At 46.1% G+C, this 21,745-nt stretch overlaps 1 protein-coding gene across 3 annotated transcripts in view; it reads right to left on the bottom strand.

The window, feature by feature from the left end:
• LOC119372459 (inactive histone-lysine N-methyltransferase 2E) overlaps nucleotides 1-21,745 on the bottom strand; it is a 533,413-nt gene that overhangs the window by 50,778 nt on the left and 460,890 nt on the right. For all 3 annotated transcript variants that reach the window (XM_049419603.1, XM_049419602.1, XM_049419604.1), the window contains one exon: nucleotides 9,793-10,039. In XM_049419603.1, coding sequence (XP_049275560.1) covers nucleotides 9,793-10,039 — 247 coding nt within the window. The remainder of the gene's footprint in view (nucleotides 1-9,792; nucleotides 10,040-21,745) is intronic.

Raw genomic sequence — 21,745 nt, 5'->3', positions numbered from 1 at the left:
TCACGCCGTACCTTGCCGCAACCTTCTTGATTCGGTGTGCCACCGTGTGCATGGACGCCATTGTTATGAAAGGAGGCCTTCTGCCATCTTCTGGAAGTCTCTCTTTTGTATGCCTTAGCACAAATGACGACATTATCGATGACACCAAATGACGTGGGCAGCCACTCGTTTCAAGGCGCTTCACTTGCATACCAACTCCTTCTTCGATGGAGTGCTCACATGGCTTTTTTATCGCTTCCAAAAGGCATGCTGTGGCTATGCTTCTCTTTACAATCTTTGAGTGTCCGGAATCAAACGGCAAAATCTGTTTTTTACCTCTCGTCTTGTACATCCAGCACGTGTGCTTGCCTTCCATGGTGGTGCTCAAATCGAGATACTGTAGGCGTCCGTGCTCCGGAACCTCTGACGTGAACTGAAGCCCTTCATGTTCTCTTTCAAATAAGCGCAGCACTTCGTCTCTTACCTTCTCAGACACCAGCTCGTAGGGAAGGCACACTAGAAAATCATCGACGTACCTCACACACTTCACCACCCCCACTTCCTGTAAACAGGCCTGCAGTTTTCCGTTTCCTTTTGCCATGAACAGGTCACAAAGCACTGGAGCGATTCTTGAACCTATGCAAATTCCGTCTTGTTGTAGAAGCGTCTTCCCACCAAAACCGACGAACAGTGATTGGAGGTACCTCCGAAGTAGGTCGACAAAGTTTTGCATGGACGTGCCACACTCGTTTTGAAATTTTGTCACGCCGAATCCTTCGATTGCTTCCTCAACAGCCTCGACTGCCACTTTTTGTGGAATGCTGTAAAACATGTCAGTAACATCCACTGAGAATGCACATATCGGGTCGCACTCTTTCAGAAATAGCACAACTTCTTCCGAGTTGCGAATCAAGAACGGGTCTTGCACATCGAGTTTTGCCAGGTGTTCTTGAAGGTACACCGCGAGTGCCTTCTGCCATGTGCCCTTGCCATGTGCCCAGTCCCTTTTTGTAAAGTTTGCGCAAAAATCTTCAATAAAGTCAATTCAGTTTGCTACAAATGCGGGCGGCAAGGGCATCTGGCAAGAGTGTGCAAGATTGATAGCGAATTAGACAGGCACTCCACATGCAGATTTGGTGTGAATACCGTGGATGAAGTGGACAACATTTGGGCACTTCAGGCAGCCGGACTGGTGCCAGTGCGCATTGCGGTTATCATTAATGGTGTGCCACTAGAAATAGAACATGATACAGGTGCCAGTGTCTCAACCATAAGTGAAAAAAACTTCATGCAACTGTTCCCATCGGCCGCTTTTGAACAATCTGACGTACAGCTGAGGAGCTTTTGTGGAGACATTAGAACGGTAAGGAACTGCGCGATTGACGGAACACAAGAAGAAGTAGTACACAGGATAAGCGCAGACTAACAACTGATATTTATTGAAGCAAAAACCTTCCACTTCAGAAAACGTACATGCGCACAAGCTTTCTCGACAATATCACACACCACAGTAAAAGCCCTTTATCCACGCTAAAAATGCCAACTCTTTCTTATGCAGACAAACGGAGGGTTCACTAATGCATTTATCAGGACCAAGCCTCGAGATCACTGGCGCTTCCAAAATTTCCCGTGCTCTTTTTTTCTCTGGCATGCCCCAGCACTTTCGTTTCTTCAAAAAGTGGGATGCAGTTAGCGCAGCATCTGCAGTGAACCGCCAAATGTTGCCCACAGGGTGAAGCTACAGCATACGAATGCCCCAAAAGGCGTTTATTTAAACATCTTCCGGTTTGGCCGACATAGACCTTGCCGCAGTTGAACGGGACCTCATAGACAACTTCCGATCTGCATGTACGTTTTCTGAAGTGGAAGGTTTCTGCTTCAATAAATTTCAGTTGTTAGTCTGCGCTTGTCCTGTGTACTACTTCTTCTTGTGTTCCGTCAATCGCGCAGTTCCTTACCGTTCTAACGTCATACCAACTAGACCCACAATGCGCTTTACTTGTGGAGACACGTGACCAGTCGCCGGGATGTTCGTGACCGCTGTAAAGCTTGGGGAGGAGGAGAGACCACGACCTCTGTGGTGATAGGGCAGTGCCCCACATTGTTTGGCAGAAGCTGGACGAAAGAACCTAAGGAGCAAGGAAGTACCCGCGCGAATGCACACTCACAGGAGAAACGACACGTACACACAAGCGCTGACTGATAACTGGATTTGATGAACTTTTGATGAAGGAATTTAAGTTAGGAATCAGCAAGCTGGTATTTTATCCTCGTCGTCTGCAGAAGAAGCTGTGGACCGTTTCATGAAGTGTTTTCAGAAGGTTTAGGCACGTTCCGTGGGGTTAAGGCTTGCATCATGGTGCCGCCAGACACTAAACCACGTTCTTCAAGGCCCAACGGATTTCCTTTGCTCTGATAGACAAGTCGGAGGTGTCGCTGCAGAGACTCCTCCGTCAAGGCGTGGTCCGACCAGCGACAGAGTGCCTCAATGCGTGCGCCCCCACTTAGAGTGGTGTCAGCTTTTGAAAGGGCAGGTGCCGCCTCCTCGGCCTTGGTGGCAGCGTGGACGTCATTTTGACTCCTCCGTGCGGTCATTTGCGCGTGGTGTGCGTGCTGTTAGGTCGGTGCTCGTTTCCCTCCTGTTTTATGCACTAACTACCGTCACCATGGCCGGTGTTGTGTGCCGCAGTGCACCAATCATTCCAGGGACGCTGGAAGCTGTATTGTTTTCCAAGAGACCCGAAAAGGAGGCTTCCTTTGGAGAGTAAAAATCAAATGTGCCAAGTGGTATCCGACAAACACATTACCCATTTGCAGCTTAAGTATTAAGCTAGTATTTCGAATGGACATGCAAGCAAAACTCGTGCCGGCGTCAACCTTGTGTAAGAAATGGACACTGATGTCAGCTGTATGCTTAAAAGATTTTGGTTCACGTGTTCATGAACCCTGCATTTTATTTCTTAAACATTCCTTACTGCACTTGGTCGGTCCCGTATCTGCCTATGATTTTTGCTTTCGCTATTTTTTGTGATCTGAAATGTATGATCTAATATATTATGCATGTGTGTCTGTAGATGATATCCTTTTTTCTAATAATAATTATTTGTGGGAATTTACACCCCAAAACCACGATATGATTATGAGAGATGTCGTAGTGGAGGGCTCCGGAAATTTCGACCATCTGTTGTTCTTTAATGTACACCTAAATCTCAGTACACGGGCGTCTGGCCTTTCGCCTCCATCGAAATACGGCTACTGTGGCCGGGATTCGATCCCGCGACCTTCGGGTAAGCAGTCAATAAGCACCATAAACACTAGAAAACCACAGCGGGTTCTTGTTTTCTGTATTCCTTTCTGTACGCCTTCTGTGCTGTCTCCTGCTCCGCCACTCTCCAAAAGCTGTGCGCACCTAGCGTGATTTTGCATTGCCTCCAGAATCGGAGGCACCTCACCTGGTTTTGCACTGCCTCTGTCATCTGCCCACTTTTGACCGAGCTACGATGTCACGTGATAACGGCGTCATATGACGTCATGCCAAAATTTGTGACGTCATATAGTGACGCCATCGCGCGAAGATTTTTTTCATCCCTCGTCCCCGACGCCGTGGGACGCCGACGGTCAATATTCGCATTTGATGAGGCATTCGAGGCTTTCACCTTAAAAAAAAAAAACGTCTGCCTCGGTGGTATAGTGGTTACCGTGCTCGGCTGCTGACCCGAAAGTCGCGGGCTCGATTCCCGGCCACGGCGGTTGCGTTTCGGTGGAGGCGAAATGCTAAAGTCCCGTGTACTGTACGATGTTAGTGGAGGTTAAGTAACACCAGATGGTCAAAATTCATGGAGCCCTGCACTACAGTGTGCCTCATAATCATATAAAAAAGAAAACTGCTCGAAGCTTGCGATGAAAGCTGGAAGAGCGGCGTTTCTAGAGCCCCTTGTAAGCTCTCTTGGGGCTACAATACAAGTGCACTAGAAAGGTGCCCACTACGCCATAAATCACAATTTTTGTGAAGTTGGGAAGCACCTACTAAGCCAATCTTCGTCATTCTGCGGAGAAGCGAGGCACCAGCTAGACATCTGTAAGGCATTATGTGCACTTTGTTGACGCGACGACTGATGACGATGAAGAATTATGGCTCAGCCCTTTGTAATGGGTTGGAAGGTTTAAACGGCCCACCAGTTATCTAATTTGCATTGGGTGACGCCCGGTCGCTATTTCCCTCTCCCGTCATGCTGTATAACATACGTTGACGTGGGAGAGAGGGGGGGGGGGGGGCGAAGGATTTACTGAGACCCCGAGAAAATGAATCATGTGCTTATGGGCTTCCTTGGCAACCAACACAAGTGCACCTGCGAGGAACCCACTACGCTATAAATCATTGTAATTTTTGAGATGTAGGGCAGTAGGCACTGTGCCATTTTTCGTCATTCTACAGAGAGCCGTGGTACCTGCTAAACACATGTAAGGCATTATGCACACTTTGTTGATGCTGGGCCTGTAACAATGAAGAATTATGGCGGAGCCCTTTGTAATGGGCTGGAAGCATTCAACAACCTACTCGTTGCACAATTCGCATTGTGTGACGCCTGGTTACAGAATTCGCGATGTGCGACGTTTGGTGTTTATTTTACTCTTCCACCACGCTATATTGCACATGTTAATGTGGTTCCTTCCCGACATGAAGCCTGTACAGGACCTTTTTGCAAAGCAGTTTCAAGCACCGGCATGGCTCAGAGGTTGAATACTCGGCTCCCACGCAGAGGGCCCAGGTTCGAACCTCGTTCCATCCTGGAATTTCTTTCTTATTTCGTTTCTTTTTTTCTTATTTCGAGCGATAGTGGTAGCGGACACCGGCGGCGGCAGCAGCGGACAACTACAGCGCCAAAAATGGCCGCTGAAACGATCTCATAACAGCTTTCGCTGTAAAAGCCGTAAACAGGAGGTGGGTGCTCGAGCAGCCACCTCCTGTTTACGGATTTTTTCATCATAATCATATCGTGGTTTTGGCCCATAAAACCCCAGATATTATTATTAATAAAAAAGACAAACAATGCAGTGGATCTGCCACACAGAATGCAAAACAGTATTGAAAACACTCAATAACATATGCATGCAATTGGGCATCCAATAAAAAAGAAAAGCTACAGAAAAAGAAAAAGCGCAGACACTACGTGTATGCAAAGTTTTATGGCATGCTACACAACGACGTATTCATCGTTTTGATAAAGACACCAGGTCCAACTCGAGTGCCGATACAAATGCGGCCACGGATTGTGAGCAAGAAATGTCAGCAATAATAATGATAAAAAAAAAGCTTTCGTTTCATTTTATCGGGATATTTGCACCATACTGCCCCTCGGCCCTTTATCCTGTGTACAATATATATGATGCCATTTATAATAAACCAGTAATTTGTTTGTAAACTTAGCAAAATAAGCCACCTTAATTGCACTTAGGTGGCTTTGCAACAATAAAATGCGTACGTAGAGATGCATATACTGCTGCTGACGTGCATATAAATACTTTAAACAATTATTTGTCTACTTGGAATGCAGAGTTTACAAGAAAGTTAGCTAAGACTTTATACTTAACTCAGTCGTTTCCAGCGTAAGGAAGAGGATTCGTTTTCAACATAACAGAATCTATGCCTACCTCTAGCACATAACACATGCACAGGCCGTCAGCTTACATGAATTACATGCTCCCTTAATAAACATTTAGGCAATGACAGCACTAAAAGCTCTCCAAGCTTCAAATAAGAAAAGAAAAAGCTCGCTAGCGTGCACTTATTTCCGGACGTATCCGTGCACCTCAAGTGCGTTGTGTGTAGCACATTTTGCATGCTGCGGTAGGAGGCGCAATGGCGGCCGTCACAGCAGACGACACGGCTGTCCTGACCCTCAGCGGAGCGCATGTGCATCAAGGCACCCTAACCACTGAAGACTTGTTCTAGTGCTAAAAAACAAGATGGGCACTTGCGCATATGCGGCAATTTCAAGTTGACTATAAATCCCTTAGGACTTGTGGAAATGTATCCCGTGCCACACACAGAGGAATTGTTCACGAAGCTCCAGGTAGGAGTTAGGTTCATAAAGCTAGATGTAAAGGACGGCTACCAGCAAATCGAGCTGGAAGAACAGCCACAGGGGTTTGCCACTATCAATTCCCCCAAGGACTTATTTCAATACACAAAACTGCCATTCGGGGTTGCTTCCACCCTGGCAATATTTCAACATGAAATAGAAAACCTCCTGGGGTGGTCTTGATCATGTCGCAATCTACTTCGATGACATTGTGGCAATAGGCGATAGTGACAAGGAACCTTGGACAAACATCTGCGAGGTGCTAGAGTACTTGCAAGAGGTGGGCTTGAAGATGAAACTGGCGCGCACTGGAACAGGGAAGCCGTCACAAAGCATTTGTGGCCTATGGGATGCAATGAGGCAAGGTGAGGTACCTGCATGAATGTGTGGGCTTTGCATACACAGTGATACCACGGTGTTGATCACCGATTCTTTCGCTCAAGGCCTGGGGGAAGTCCTAGCACAGAGAGTGACTACTAGAGAAGAGCGGCCTTTGCGTCAAGAAGCCTCCCGGCCGCTGAGAAGAATTACAGTCAAGTGGATAAAGAGGCACTTGCTCTCGTAAATGGTGTCACTAAGTTCAAGCAATGTGAACTGCACTAAATCCGTAAACAGGGGGTGGGTGCTCGAGCGGATGTTTTGACAAGTGGACTTGTCTTCTTCAAGGCTGGAACTTCTTGTCTTCAAGAGAGCTTCTTGTCTTCTTCAAGGCAGTTCCTTGTCTTGAAGAAGACAAGTCCACTTGTCAAAACGTCAGCTAGAGCACCCACCTCCTGTTTACGGATTTTTTCATCGCAGCCTCCATCTTCCACTTCCTGCCGTTTTATGAACTGCACTAGTGTGATTATTTGGGCCAGTTGGTACATGTTCATAGAATACAAGAAACAGTGCGAACCACAGGACAACAGGACAGAGACGGCAGCGCTTAGTCCCGTCTGTCCTGTGGTTTGCGCTTTTCTTGTTTTCAAGCAGCATCTCTGGGGACGGAAATTTGAAGCGGCTACCGACCACAGACCCTTGTAGGGCCTGTTCGGTGCAGGAAGGCCCGAAACATGCTTGCCGAGGCTTCTTTGCTGGGCGGCAGGGTACAGCTACAGCTTGAGCTATAGGCCTGGAGGCCTGATAGCTCATGCAGGTGGGTTGAGTAGACTCCCCTTGTCAACATCTGGGTGTTCTCCAGGGGCACCTGTGGAGCTATTTATGCTCGAAGGTGTCTATCCCCCTGTTCTTTCATCAAACGTGGTAGCAGAAGCCACTGCAAGAGACCGGTGTTGTCAAGAGTGCTACAGAATTTATGGTCTGGTCATGTCCAAGATTTAACATCAGAGGTGGGGCCATCTGTGTCCCACCTCAATGAGTTGAGTGTGCACCAGAACCGTGTTCAAGGGGAAGTCCTCAAGTTACTGCCACCCTAGGGTCACAAAAATGAAAGCCATCACCCATGCATGGTTACCAGTGTTAGACAGTGACATTATAGCCACTGTACAAGAGTGCCAACAACAACAGAGGTCATCGAGACCATTGCCTCTGATGCCATTCCCAGACAGCCTGGTCAAAGATCCATGTGGGACCTAAAAGGAATTCCTATTTTTATTGCAACTGATGCATTCTCTAAATGGATTGTAGTTTTTCCCGTTTTATCACCCTCAGTACAGTGTACAATTGCGTGCATGCGAGTCATGTTTACGAATCAAGGCCTCCCAGACATGGCGGTATTGAACAATGGTCCCGCGTTCGCGAGTGAAGTGTACAAGACATTCTTGGAGAAGAACGGCATGAAGAGGATGCCAGTACGGCCCTATCACCCTGCTTCTATGGTGCTGTGGAGAGGGTTGTGAAAACTATCAAAGTAAAACTACAGAAAGCTGGCCCAGGGGACCTGTGTGCACTATCCATCGATGCCCCACGAGGTCACCGGGTGTTGCCAATCCGAGCTAATGATGGGACAGAGGATCAGGAATGCACTGGATCTGCTGCGGCTGGACCTCAGGAAAACAATCCTCCACAAACAACTCACTCAGAAGATAGAGTACAATCAAAGAGCGAAACTGAGAATGCCAACACAATCAGGAGAAAGAGTTTTCACAAAAAGTTTTTGGCCAGGTCCGAGCCTGATTCCCGTTGTAGTCACCAGGCAACACAATTCTCAGAGGGAGCTACAGCTGGAGAATGGGCAACAATGGACAGGCACCTCGGCGATGCAAGGCCACAATCAATGCCCGACCAGCACAACCGTCAGTGCCCCAGCACCTCCACCAAACTACATTTGACCCTGCCCTCAGGCACCAGAGGCACAACTCACTGCGGTTTACCCGAAGCGGCGACAAGTTTGGCAGGCCAACTACTACCATCCAGCGAGTCCTATCAACTGGAGGCCAGTGACACCACATCACTACGCATAGATTGCGCAACAACTCCTCCAACACCGCAGCTTTGTTGGAGCACTAGGGAACGCCGTCCTGTGCTCTTAACTGAAGTCGCTCCAATGGAAACTTCGACAAAATGCCGTGTCCATGTGATGTTGTGTATGTGTAGGGGTGTGCGAATATTCGAGTTACAAATTCGAATCGAATAATTCGATTCGACTTTCGAATAGCTAGTATTCGAAGTTTCGAATAATTCGACACGACGAATATCTCAAACGCGACAAAGGCCAATGGTACAACATGGTTAGGGTAGGGTGGCTAAAACTAATGCTAACGTCGCCGTTTGTTAAAATTTCATTGACATCCTGGTTCAAATGCGACGGCATGTTGACCTCAAAGGAGATTATGTTATTTCCACACGTAGAAAAACACATGAGAAAACTGTCGAGTCCTTCACAACTTGGCTCGTGAAACTAAGGCACGGGCTTCTTGCGTAGTGCGGTCGCATATGCCGCAAGCACCATAAAACGACCAGGCTTTGGCCTGCAAAACCCTCGGCAATTGGCTTTGCATGTAAAAATTTGTTCACGCTGGGCAGTTGCCATTGCTGCACAGCACCACTACTTCAAAAACTTGCATCGTTCCTGCGCGCAGTTAAAACGCTGCTGTGAACGGGCACCCGAAGACTTTTGGGCCCGGAGCACCCATGGCGATAAAGCGCAACATTACAGTTGTCAGATGAGCCATGTTACGCGACCGTAGGGGAAAAGAAAGACTAGCTACCATACCCCCCTCTGTTAGGAGGTCAGGAGTGGCGCTGCTTACTGGAATGGCGGCTCTTCTATCAACATGCCTGCTCGCCCATAAAAGCTGAAAAACAAAGAAAAAAAGCCTCCCAAACAAGCACGTAATAAAGCACGCCGTAGCGTCCCTACTTTTTCCTTTGTCTTGCCTTAACTGGTGGTAGACATTGCGTGTACATATACTATTCAATATTTTTGGCCACTATTCGATTCGAGATGAAATTTCACTATTCGCACACCCCTAGTAATGTGCCCGTCAGAGCAGAAACCACAGCGTCGACTGCCGGGCAGTAAAGGCAGGCAACTTTGGGCAAGGCAAATGCTGCGTCAAGAAGCCTTTCCAGGCACGTGATCTGAAGTGTGCTAACGCTGTGCAGACCACTAAAACATGATTTTCATTCAAAATAAGCCTTTGCTTAGCACAAAACAAGCACTACGAGGTTTTTGTAATGCTATTTCAACAATCAATGTCAACTTAACATTTTCCTTTAGAGTGCCTTTAACATAACAGTAGCCGTCATTGAGGAAAACAGCTGTATAAAAGTGGAAACCTGTGCACACCTGATGGGGTGGTGCCCCTCTCTGTGTCGGAGTCATCGTCCAGCAAGCCAAACTCTCGGCGCAGCCTCTGGCTCAGCCGCTCTCGCTGGGGCCAAGACTCGTCGTCATCTACAGCCCTGGAGTCGGGTGGGATGTCGTGAGGCTGGCTGAGTGAACCACGCTTGATGTCAGGCAGTGCCATGGCCGGCACTGCAGCTAGCGGTCGTGCAGTGTCTCGCATCCGCTGCCGATATTCAGACAGGCTCACCTGTGTGGATGAGACAACAAGCCACATCACCCACCACACACACCAAGGCTCTGAAATGTGAAAAAGAGCCTTTGAGGAAAGTATAAACACCTTGTTGTGCTATCGTGGCCTGTGGCCACGAAGAAGGGAGCCGACCAGCCACCATAACACAACGAAACAGAATGAACTTCATTTGACGACACCCAAATACAGTCACCGACCGTTTATTCAGACACCTTCGCGGCACAGTCATTCGTCCCATTGAAGTAATGTAAACTCATGACCGAAAATTCGGATGCCCCACACGCCGCTCAATTTTTCGGACTCCGGCTGCCTGATAAGTCCACCTTCGAACACCATGACACACTGTCAGTGATGTTTACAATATTCCACTAGGTTGCCAGCACAAAAGGTTGCACTGGCTATGGCTGAAGGTCGTGCCAGTGTCAAAAGCCATGCAGAAATTAAATTGTAGATCTCGAAGGCTACGTGTGTTGGCTACATGTAATGGTTGCCTTTTTGCTTTAGCCAGTCAGGTATCCATTGAATGCCAAGCCAAGCCAGGCGCGATTCTGCTGAAATGGCTCCAATGCACCCGCTTCATCTGTGTTCTCGGTACTAATGAAGAAACGTGGCAACTACAGGACACTGATGATGGCGAAAAAAGCAGCGATTATTTGCCAGGTGTCAGATGCCGGTCCTCAATCCAAAGTTGCTCGGGAGTTTTTGCCGAGTTGGACAACGATCGGGTCGGGTCGCCGAACCAGCACAGGTGGACAGCGACTCCGATGCTAAGGCGCCGCCCACACTACAGCCATCAAATTCAGATTTAGCGCAGGCCACCACAGTGCTATCGTTGACCTACAGCGATGGCCAAATAGTGGCTGAAATACATGCCGACTTGGTCGCACGTGCAGACGCACAATGAGAAGTTTTACAGCGAAAGCTGTTATGAGACAGGGTTCGTACAGGTTTCCAAAGGAAAAATTCAAGGACTTTCAAGGACTTTCCAGGACCTCTCACAAGTTCTTCAAGGACTCAAAGCGGCATGCAAAGTTACAATTTTTGTACTGGAAAATTTCCAAAATGAAAAATTTTATTGCACTTACAATAAATAAATGCGTATCACAAGAACAACAAAAATGCCTTGTCCTGATAACTTCTCAAGATCACGACATGCAATGGATGCTTACAATGTAAAAGAGGTGGAGGTTTTTCCAGTATAATCTTCAAGTTCACCAGACATACTCAAAACGTCCAGTGTAGCATTATTTCACTCATATAAAGATAAATAAATGTATGTTATAATGGTGTTAATAATGACTAAGCTGCATTGCTTGGAAAGCCCAGAAGAGTAAAAAGAACAGTTCACAATACACAACGGCCGCTCTGACCTGAACAGTGTTATCTAAGCTTGTTTACCAACATCTCCAAAACATTCGGCCTAGTCTTGCTGCACTTCCGTTAAATTAATGTCTGTAGGAATTGTGTAAAACATGTATAATCCTGATCACTTCTCAAGTACAAGATGATAAAGTTCCCACAATGAACATGTAACAGCTGCAGAGACTACGTCAGTATTCGCTGGATTGGTTGACCAAGCATTTCCAAATCATTTAGCACAGTGTTATTGCACTTATACCATATTATAATAAACAAAGTTATACCACAAATATATTTAAAATGTCCAGCCGTTATCACTTGTCAAGTCCACAACACTGAAAGCTTCACACCACACACAGAAAAGTCTAGAACAGCTACTGACAGTTTTGTACTACATGTATTATTGCACTCAGTTACCCATAAAATGTACATCACAACTACATTATAACACTGCTTGATCACTTGTCCGGTTCAAAATATTGAGAAACAAAGTTTATGACTAATGTTCACAACTTCTGCAAGGACTTGTATAAGCTCTGTATTGCGCACCATTAATTTCCAGCTCGGAACACTTCTGCAGTCACAACAAAATACAAATGTTCACAACAAACTATAGCAGGTTCACAACAGCTGCTGGGACTTCTCTTGTATTAGCTGTATGATGTTTTTCAGCTCTTCCGCTTTAGTTTTTGCAGTCCTCTGCAAGCTGTTGGACTTCACTACGAAGGTAATATCATTTGACTGTTCTGCTTTTTCTGAATAGCGATCAGCTGAACCAGTCGAATCTGCTACGACAGCTTCCAGTACCTTTTTTCTTTTCTTCATGCTGTCGATCTCATCATTGATCAGACGCCTTTTTGAGTGCCTAGCGTCATCAAGTTTCTCCTGCTTTTGAGCCTCAATGTGTGCACTGTACCGATTCCTTGCTGCTGATACTGATATCCGTAGTTCCTTCGTAATGGGGACACTTAAAATACCACCAGCTTTCTCTACAGCGTCACATATGATGCGTTGTGACACATAGGACAAGTCTGTGAGGTTCTCTACAGCAACTTGACGGTTTATGCTAAACCCACGCTCAACTGTTGCTTGGCCATGGCTGAGAACAAGTAGCAATTTGACAACATTCCAAAGCTCACCATATGAGAAATTTAGGCCGATCAGCTCATGGAAAAATTCATCTAGCCTATTTGAGCCTTTCTGAAAGAGTCGAAGCTGATTCTTTTCCTGTTGCAACAGCTTCGTGTATTCAGCTAAAACAGAGTCTCGTTGCTTTTCGTCAAATCTGTGAGCTGCAGTGAGAGCATCAACCACTTTCCTTAGGCTTGAGAGACATTCATCTGGCTTGCAGCACATAAGCCGTGGGTCCAGGCAGGACAGGCCTCTGACAAGGGTCAACTTCAAAGGGCTTTTGTCGAGAATTTTTTTTGTCATGGCTATCAGAAACTTCTTGCATTCCATTTTGAACTGGAACACATCTTTTGCACTTGCTTTGCAGTCTTTTATAATCTGCTGGCATGTGTGGCCGATGTCCACTTTTTCCAGCGAAACATGTTTGCTCACATCTTCAATGTCTAGCCTCAAAAGGCCACTGATCCCCGTTGCAGACAAAATTGAGCATTTCATGAACTTCATGAGCAGCTTTCTTACAACCGTCTCGAGGTCTCTTGCCAAAAAGAAAACCATAGGTTTGTCTACTTGGTATTCAACCAAGAAGGATCTGACAGCTGAAGCAACAATTAGGGCAAAGTTCAGCTTTGCCAACACAAGAGGGTCATGGAAGAACAGACACAAGTTCTCAAAAGAAGCGCACTTTGGTAGGGTGACATTCTTGTTCCTTGCTGCTTCTATGCATTTTTTCATGTCGCTTCAGAGAAGCAGGGCCCTTTCTATTACCCTGACGTTCTCCACCCAGCGATGCGCTACATACTTCAGTAGAAATGTGCTCTGCCCAGTTATGGCTGTAAAATCTTCTCTTCGTGCCGGGGAGTTGTCAAAGAGCATGCTCAGACTTGACAGTAGGACATCAAGTCCCCATGTACTGGCCACGATACCTGCCTTATAGGCATTGTGGACTACGTGCAGGCCACATGTGCCGACATCAAGACACTGCACTTGGTAGTTTTCATGCAAGTCTGCTTGCAGGGACCTGAATAATTTCAAGTTAACATTGGGCCCATCCATAGAAATTTGGACAATCTTATTGGTAAAGGTTCAAGGGCCTTCAACAACCTTTCCTGGATGTCGTCAGCAGTCGTATGCCCCATGAAGATAGATGTGAGATATTTTGTTGTCACGTTGTGCGAGGAGTTCCAGTATCTCACGTGTACATCCATTTGTTTCTGGTGCATACATTCAATAGCAGATTCATCAAAAAGGACGACGTAGCAGTCTGAGTTTTCAACCTCCCTCTGCAAAGCTGATTGAAAAAAAGGTCTAAGCCCGTGGCACGCTATATATGAGCATTTTTTCTCTCCACAGGAAAAACCTTTCGCAAGATCGCTATCAGGGAACACGCGCCTAAAGAGATGGGCAGCTTGTGAGGAAGACCTGTAAGAATAATAGCTAGTGACCACCTTCAAGGTCCACAAAATTTCAGCGTCTGTGTCATGGGTCTGACAAGCACGATCTAAATTCATAGCCTGCGATGACACAGCGCGGGTGGGTCCTTCACTTGCACTAGCGCACTGTTCTGTCCTCGGGACAAGGTAGTTCTGTGCTTGGCACTCTTCATATGGCTCTTCAGAGCCCACTCACCCATCGTCGCAATGTCCAAAGTTTTCCGGCATCGTTTACACGAGGCTCGGTGAGGGTTTGTCGGGTCCGGCGAAATCCATTTGTTATAGCAGTCGTGGTTAAGCCACCCGCTTTGAAACTTGCACTTTCCCGGCATAATTCCAGAGTTTCACAATTGATGCCGCTCACATTAAAAGATGGAAGCTGACCATGAAACTCCCGTTCTACGCGAGCGTTCATCACAACACAACGCACGTGCACCACAAACCATAGAGTTTCCTACAATACTTACTAGAGGGAACTCTGGCGCTAGTGTCTATGGGAGCTGCAATGCATCGCGCTTCAGCCAGCATGGGAATCATGGGTAGTACACGGATTTGTCTAAACTTCGTTCTTTCGGCTCCGTTTGGCTCCGCGTCGCCTGCATCGCTTTGTCGCAAAATGAAGTTCAGCAAAAATCAGCAGTTTCACTACACCACTTTAACTTCTTTAGGCTCACCGATTCAAATCTGGTCACAAAGTTCACAACGATCCATTCTTTTATCCGAAAGAAAACCAAAACATAGCAATAAACAAAGCCACAAGTGCATTCGAAGCCCACAAGCACGAAGACTAGGCAAATCCGTGTACTACCCATCTTCCCATGGTGGCTGAACGACCGCAGCGCCAGAGTTCCCTCTAGGTCATTTTAGGAAACTCTATGCTTGAAACCAGATATCACACACAAAGCGCCATGCACGATGCGATGAAGCATAGTTAGAGTGACCTAGAATAGGGGGAGTGTCCGAAGCGCCGGCTCCCGCGTGGCCCTTTTGCTGTGAACTCCCGCGCCGCGCCGCTGCTGCGCCGGACCCGTGGGCTTTCCGCACTCGGCAAGCGCGCGGAAAGCGAGGGGCGTCTGCTACGCGCTGTAGTTTTTTGCGCCGCGTTTCCACACAGGGCACTTGAAGTCTACTTAACTTTAGTAATGCGGTCAGGAATGAAGCTTACCCATCTTTAAGCGTTGTGTTAGTGCTGGGGCAACAACAGAATGCCAAAAAATCATGTGTCAAGCGGCATCAGCGTGGCGCCTAGTTCCGGTCACAGAGTTCGAGAACGTTGGTGCGTGTGTAAAAACGCGCAAAACGGACACGCACAAGCAAAGAACGAAAAAAAGAAACCCTATTCGCACGAATAATCGGGCAATAGCATCACGCATGCACGAATTAAGAGTAATAAAAAAGTAAATTGCACGCGCAGTCAGCTGAAATACTTGGGCGCAGTGACTTCACAAGCTTTTTACTCATATTTGCTGAACATATGTCATATCATAGTCGCCACTGGTTTGCTAGCCATATGCACACCGCTTTATTTGACAATTCATTAGTCTCCACAAGCTCTTTATTATGTACGGAGCACACCGGGAAGACGCAAGGGTAACAAAAAAAAAAGGTAAAAAAGAGTAGAGACGGCCATACGACCGCAATGCTGTTGGCTTATTTTTATTTCTGAGGTAGCTAACAACAAGGCACACCGTGCGCGAACATTTGAAAGAAAAACAATGCAAGGTAAACTAAGCTTATTCCACAAGTTTTTGCATAAAAGGCGTAATATAGAAAATGCTTTACAAATATCCAGATATCATGAAACAAAGTTGCAAATGCCCCCATTCTTGCTGTACAAGCTGCCTGAACGAAAATACGGTAAGAATATATATATATATATATATATATATATATATATATATATATATATATATATATATATATATATATATATATATATAATAGCATGTTGCATTGGATCGCTGAACGTCAGTATGAAACGTTCGCGCGAGATGTGTGCATTGCTTCAAGCCTTCACCATACGAAATGAAAACAGTTTCAAACAGCTCATTCTCAACTTCAGATGTTTTCACGGGACTCGGAGGTTAGCGTTCACCCGGTTCAGAGACTTTACGAAAAGATGTGGACGAGTAGTTACATAAAATACGATTGTTTCTGCGGCAGTTGAGTGCGCGCCAACAGGGCACGCGACCGCAATTTCCCGCTTTTTCTTGATGACCTCAATATAGCGTCCGCCACAATTTCGTGCTGAAGCTCCGGAGTACTTAAATAGCGAGTCTGCTCATCTCTTGAATAAATATAAAGAGATGACCAGAGGGGTAAAGCAAGCCTCTTTTGTCCGGCAGACGCATGCAATCAGCTGCTCTGAACGGAGAATCACGTTTGTTTTCGGGCGATCGCTCGTAACATGAAGTGAGGCATACACGATGTTGCACTGTTATCGTTTCATTTTCTTTGGTTTGTCTTTTTTTAATGCTAAAGCCTTAGATGCCTCATCAAACACGAAAATTGACCGTCGGCGTCCCGCGTAGCTAACACGAGTGATGCACAAAATCATCACGCGATGACGTCGACCGAACTTACCACGTCACTGTGACGTCATTCAACGTGACGTAATATGATGACGCCATCACATGACATGGTCGCTTTCCATTGCCTCCGTGATCGGCCCCCGATGTAGGCAATGTAAAAACAGGTGAGGTGCAGAAAGCTTGCAATGCCTTCGATCCTGTGCGCAGTCCGAAACCACGCTATGTGCAGAAAGCTTTCGGAGAGGGGCGAGGGAGGATCAATGCATCGACTGACGAAAAAGATGGCTTTCGTTTTCGAGTCATCTCAGGCGAATGCATAAGAGACCATGTTTTTTTTTTCTAATTTTTTCTCGTACATTTTACCTATGCGGTCCGCTCTTCAATATGTATGGGTAAGTCTAACATGTTGACATCGATATTGGTGACCACCACGTTTTTTATAACCTGACGGAAACAAATCGTCAGACCACACATCGTCAGAATTATTTCTGGCTGAAAGCGGGTTTGCCCGCCATACACCATATTATTATTGTTATAACGTCGAGGTCTGGGTCAGTTGGTACATGACGCTGAGGCAGAAACCAGTAAAAAAAAAAGACGCCGGACACGGGGAAGAAGTGACACGCACAACGACTGGAAGTCGTTGTGTGTGTCACTTCTTCCCCTTGTCCGGCGTCTTTTTTTGACTGGTTTTTGCCTCAGTATTATTGTTAGTCGTTACGCAAATGGCAAGCATGTCATGTAAGTGATGTATCGGTCGGGTTGGGCATACGTACATTCGTGCCCCTCCGTGTCAATTTTCGTGCATACGAAGTGAACGAGACGCGAGTTACACGAGTAATTTTTTACTTTTGATAGCGCGGCCACGCCGACTGACACATTCGTCTTCGCATGAAATGGCTTGAAACAGAAGAGTGCCGGAGGCAGCCTTGTAAAACAAATCGAATGCACGAAATAAAAGATAGGATATGAAGGGTGCAAACGCGTTAGCATGCATGAGCTAGTTACTACGTGCATATGTGCTACGTTCTCCTGGTTATCTCCAGTTTATTGTCTCCTGCAGCAAGTTTACGTTCGTCATTCCACACGAAAGTAAGCTAAGCGCCTTTTCTCACGATGAAGTGTGCGCAGGATGCGTTCCTCAAACAGCCGCGGAAGTGTGGACCAATGCGGTGACAAATCAGCTGCAAGGATATATACAAAACCCCATTTCAAAAACACACAAACGCGTTCTCTGTGTCGCTGCAGTATTATGTTACAGTGACGCAGTATTAAAGTTTGCCCAAATTTCCACAATTTTAGCTAATAGCGGCCAAAATATCACGCGCGTAGCAGACGCTCGCCGCTTTGGCGCGGCTTCCGCCGCGGAGAAAGCCCACGGGTCCGGCACGGCAGCGCCGCGGCGCGGAAGTTCACCGCAAAAGGCCCTCGCTCCTCCCATGTATTTGCGCGGCGCTTTGGACACTCCCCCTATTCTAGGTCACTCTAGCATAGTGTAGAGACTAGTGTAGACACACACAGCACAAACACAGACTGGCATTGTGTCAATGTTGCCAACAGCTAAACGAGAATCTGCTATGCCTGTGTTGTTAATGTCTGCTAAAAAATAAAAATACAGCGTCGAAGCCAATTATTAAGCGTCAGATGCTGTAATTAGAATTAGTACTTTTGGTGTCTCGCTGTAGAAGTTTTTTTTTTTTAATTTTCCGTTCCTATGGGTGCGATGGTAGTACAACGACAGTGTAAGAAACTCTATGAACGACAGTGAATGTGCATTAAACTACTGGCAACATTGACAAGACAACTTAAACTGCTGGCAACATTGACAAGACAGCCCGACGAGCCCGACGGGTGGCGATAGAGGGGACAGTGTAAACGCTGGCAAGGGGCCAGCACCGAAGAGTGGTTGGTACGTGTCGTTCGCTTCGTTGACTCGCGGTTTGACGCGGTGTTTTTTTTTGTCTTTTTCTCAAGCAGTTCTGCAAAGCGCTGCACTCGCGCTGAATTACTGTTTCCGAAAAGGGGAGTTTGTCAGGTCGGAGCCAATCTACTCCATTACGGAGGTCGCATTGCTCAAGAAATTCAAGGACTTTCAAGGACCGGAAAAAATTCCAGGACTTTCAAGGGCCTTGAAAACGGATTTTTCAAATTCAAGGGTTTTCAAGGATTTCAAGGACCTGTACGCACCCTGTGAGATCACAACAAGGGCCGTTTTTGGCGCTATAGTAGTCTGCCACCGCCGCCGGTGTCCGTAACCACTATCGCTCGAAATAAGAAAAAAAAAAACGAAATAGGAAAAAATTTCCAGGATGGAACGAGATTTGAACCTGGGCCCTCTGCGTAGGAGCCCAGTGTCCTACCTCAGAGCGATGCTGGTGCTTGAAACTGCTTTGCAAAAAGACCCTATACGGGCTTCATGACGGGAAGGAACCACATTAACATATGTAATGTAGCGTGGTAGAAGAGTAAAATAACTACCAAGTGTCACAGAACGCGAAATCTGTAACCAGGCATCACACAATGCGAATTGCGCAACGAGTGAGTTGTTTAATGCTTCCAACCCATTACAGAGGGCTCTGCCATATTTCTTCATTGTCATTAGCCACAGCATCAACAAAGTGCACATAATGCCTTACAGATGTTTAGCAGGTACCATGGTTCTGCGCACAATGAAGAAAAATTGCGTAGTGACTGCTTCCTTACTTCACAAAAATTATGATTTATAGCGTAGTGGGTTCCTCGCAAGTGCACTTCTATTGGTTGCCAAGGAAGCCCGTAAGACTCCCATGATCCAATTCCTCAGGGTCTCAATAAAGTTAATTCCCTCTCTCTATCTCTTTCTCACGTTAGCGTATGTTATAAAGCATCGTGGGAGAGTGAAATAACGACCGGGCATCACACAATGCAAATTACGTAACTAGTGGGTCATTTAAAGCTTCCAACCCATTACAAAATGCTCAGTCATAACTCTTCATCGTCATCAGCCGTCGCATCAAGAAACTGCACAAAATACCTTACAGATGGTACCTCGCTTCACCGCAGAATGAAGTAATGTCGTGGTGGGTGCTTCCCAACTTCACAAAAATTATGATTTGTGGTGTAGTGGGTACATTGCTAGTGTAGTTGTATTAGTAGCCACAAGAGAGTTTATAACAGGCTCTAGAAATGCCGCTCTTCCAGCTTTCGTTGTGACTGTGCTGCGCTTTCCGCGCAGGCCTGGCGTTTTTTTTTTCTGGCCACTGGGTGAATAAAGGTGGTTTTTTTCTGGTGAATCCTTTTTCCAAACTTTCATTCAGACTTTTTGGCGGTTCCCGCTAAGTCCAAATAAATGGTTGGCGACCGTATATACATGGAAACAACAGCTTACCCAGACTCAGACACACCAAAAGTTTGCTCAACCAGACTCACTCGAATTCAGCCTCACTAAAATTGTTCTTAACCGGACTCACTCAGACTCAAACTCACCATTATATCACTCAGCCAGACTCACTCAGACTCAAAACTCACAGCTTGCACGAGTAAGCCTGAGTGAGTCGACTCATGAGTCTGTTAGCATAAAATTACCTTTTTTGATCATGGTGTCAATGCTCTTTAACGCCAGTATCTAAAAAAATCGGTGCTCTAAGATACTCCTTTCGATCTTGTACTTTCAAATACGAGTTATCTGTGGTTTCAATCCAGTAAGGACATTTTTATGAAATACGCGACTCACACGAGATATTTTTAGCAAGAACTTCCCGTGAAAGTGTTCTCCCCTAACTCGTATGCCTGATAAATAAACATTGAAGTGGCGCATGAACGCTAGTGTGTTAAGTATGTGTGTGTAGACTTGAGTATAAATGTCAGCCGATATAAGGCTGATCATAGTGCCGAAGATGAGTAGATAGGACCATAGGTTGGCAAAAAAAGGTGGAGCTCACTCAAAAAATATATTTTGCACTTAGGGCTCACTTGGACTCAGACTCACTAAAATTTTCCAGAACAGGACTCATTCAGACTCAAACTCACCAAGACGGTGAGTTGGGCTAGTTGGTGAACATTCATGTTGAAGCACAAGGCTTATAAGCGCACATAAAACGGGGACCGAAGAAATAAGAACTTGACAGGACAGCGCTTACTCACAACTGAAATTTTTTATTGAACAGAATAACATTTAAAAACACAAGAGAACGAATTGCACATGCGTAGTCGAACAAGAGGCCTAACTGCCTTCAGGACCAGAAACAATGAACACAGCAAAGTGATACAAACAATCTTCACTTATCAAGAAAGTCAAACTCCTTATCGTGTAACGTGATGGAAGGTTGACTAACACAGTCAGGGCCCCTTTTTCTAATATGAAATGCCTCCACTATTTCACGTGTTGCTTGATCTTTATGCCTAAACAGTATCTCGGTTTCATGCAAAACAGGATAACATCCGCATTTACGGCAATGCATTGCGAGATGCGAATGGGCTGAAGCTTTCAAGGAAGCGTTGTGTTCCATAAGACGTTCATTTACGCACCTACCAGATTGGCCAATGTATACCTTACCGCAAGAAATCGGAATCATATAAACAACTTTCATGTTACACTCCACATATTGGTTCGGTTTTCGATGCTTCACGGTACAGCCACCTAGCTCCTTCGGTTTGTTAACCCTAGGGCACAAGCGTGCCAACTTGTTTCTCGCTGTGAACTTCACATCCACGTTATATCTGTTTCCTATATGCTTCAAGTTATGTGCCAGCCCGTGCACGTAGGGAATGAAAGCCATCCTGCGGTTTTTTGAAGCGGCTTCTTGCTCTGTGCGTCCCCTTTTCCCCTTCTTGACTTCTTTAAGTTGTGGCACACTGAATTCATCAACTGCTGGGGGTAGCCAGATTCCTGGAACTTCACTTCTTGGCTTCTGAAACATTCGCTTACGAGATGCGCACACGATTTCTGCAATGCTGCCATGAAACATGCTTTCACGATGCCCCTTTTTACTAATTTAGAGTGTCCGGACCTGTAGTCTAGCATTGGTTTGACACTTCTTGGTTGGTAACCCCAGCTTATATGAAGTTGTTTATATGATTCCGATTTCTTGCGGTAAGGTATACATTGGCCAATCTGGTAGGTGCGTAAATGAACGTCTTATGGAACACAACGCTTCCTTGAAAGCTTCAGCCCATTCGCATCTCGCAATGCATTGCCGTAAATGCGGATGTTATCCTGTTTTGCATGAAACCGAGATACTGTTTAGGCATAAAGATCAAGCAACACGTGAAAT

Source organism: Rhipicephalus sanguineus, chromosome 10, assembly GCF_013339695.2.
Source record: "Rhipicephalus sanguineus isolate Rsan-2018 chromosome 10, BIME_Rsan_1.4, whole genome shotgun sequence".
NCBI lineage: Eukaryota > Metazoa > Arthropoda > Arachnida > Ixodida > Ixodidae > Rhipicephalus > Rhipicephalus sanguineus.
The sequence above is the reverse complement of the archived record's forward strand: the minus strand, read 5'-3'. Positions and strand labels throughout refer to the sequence as shown.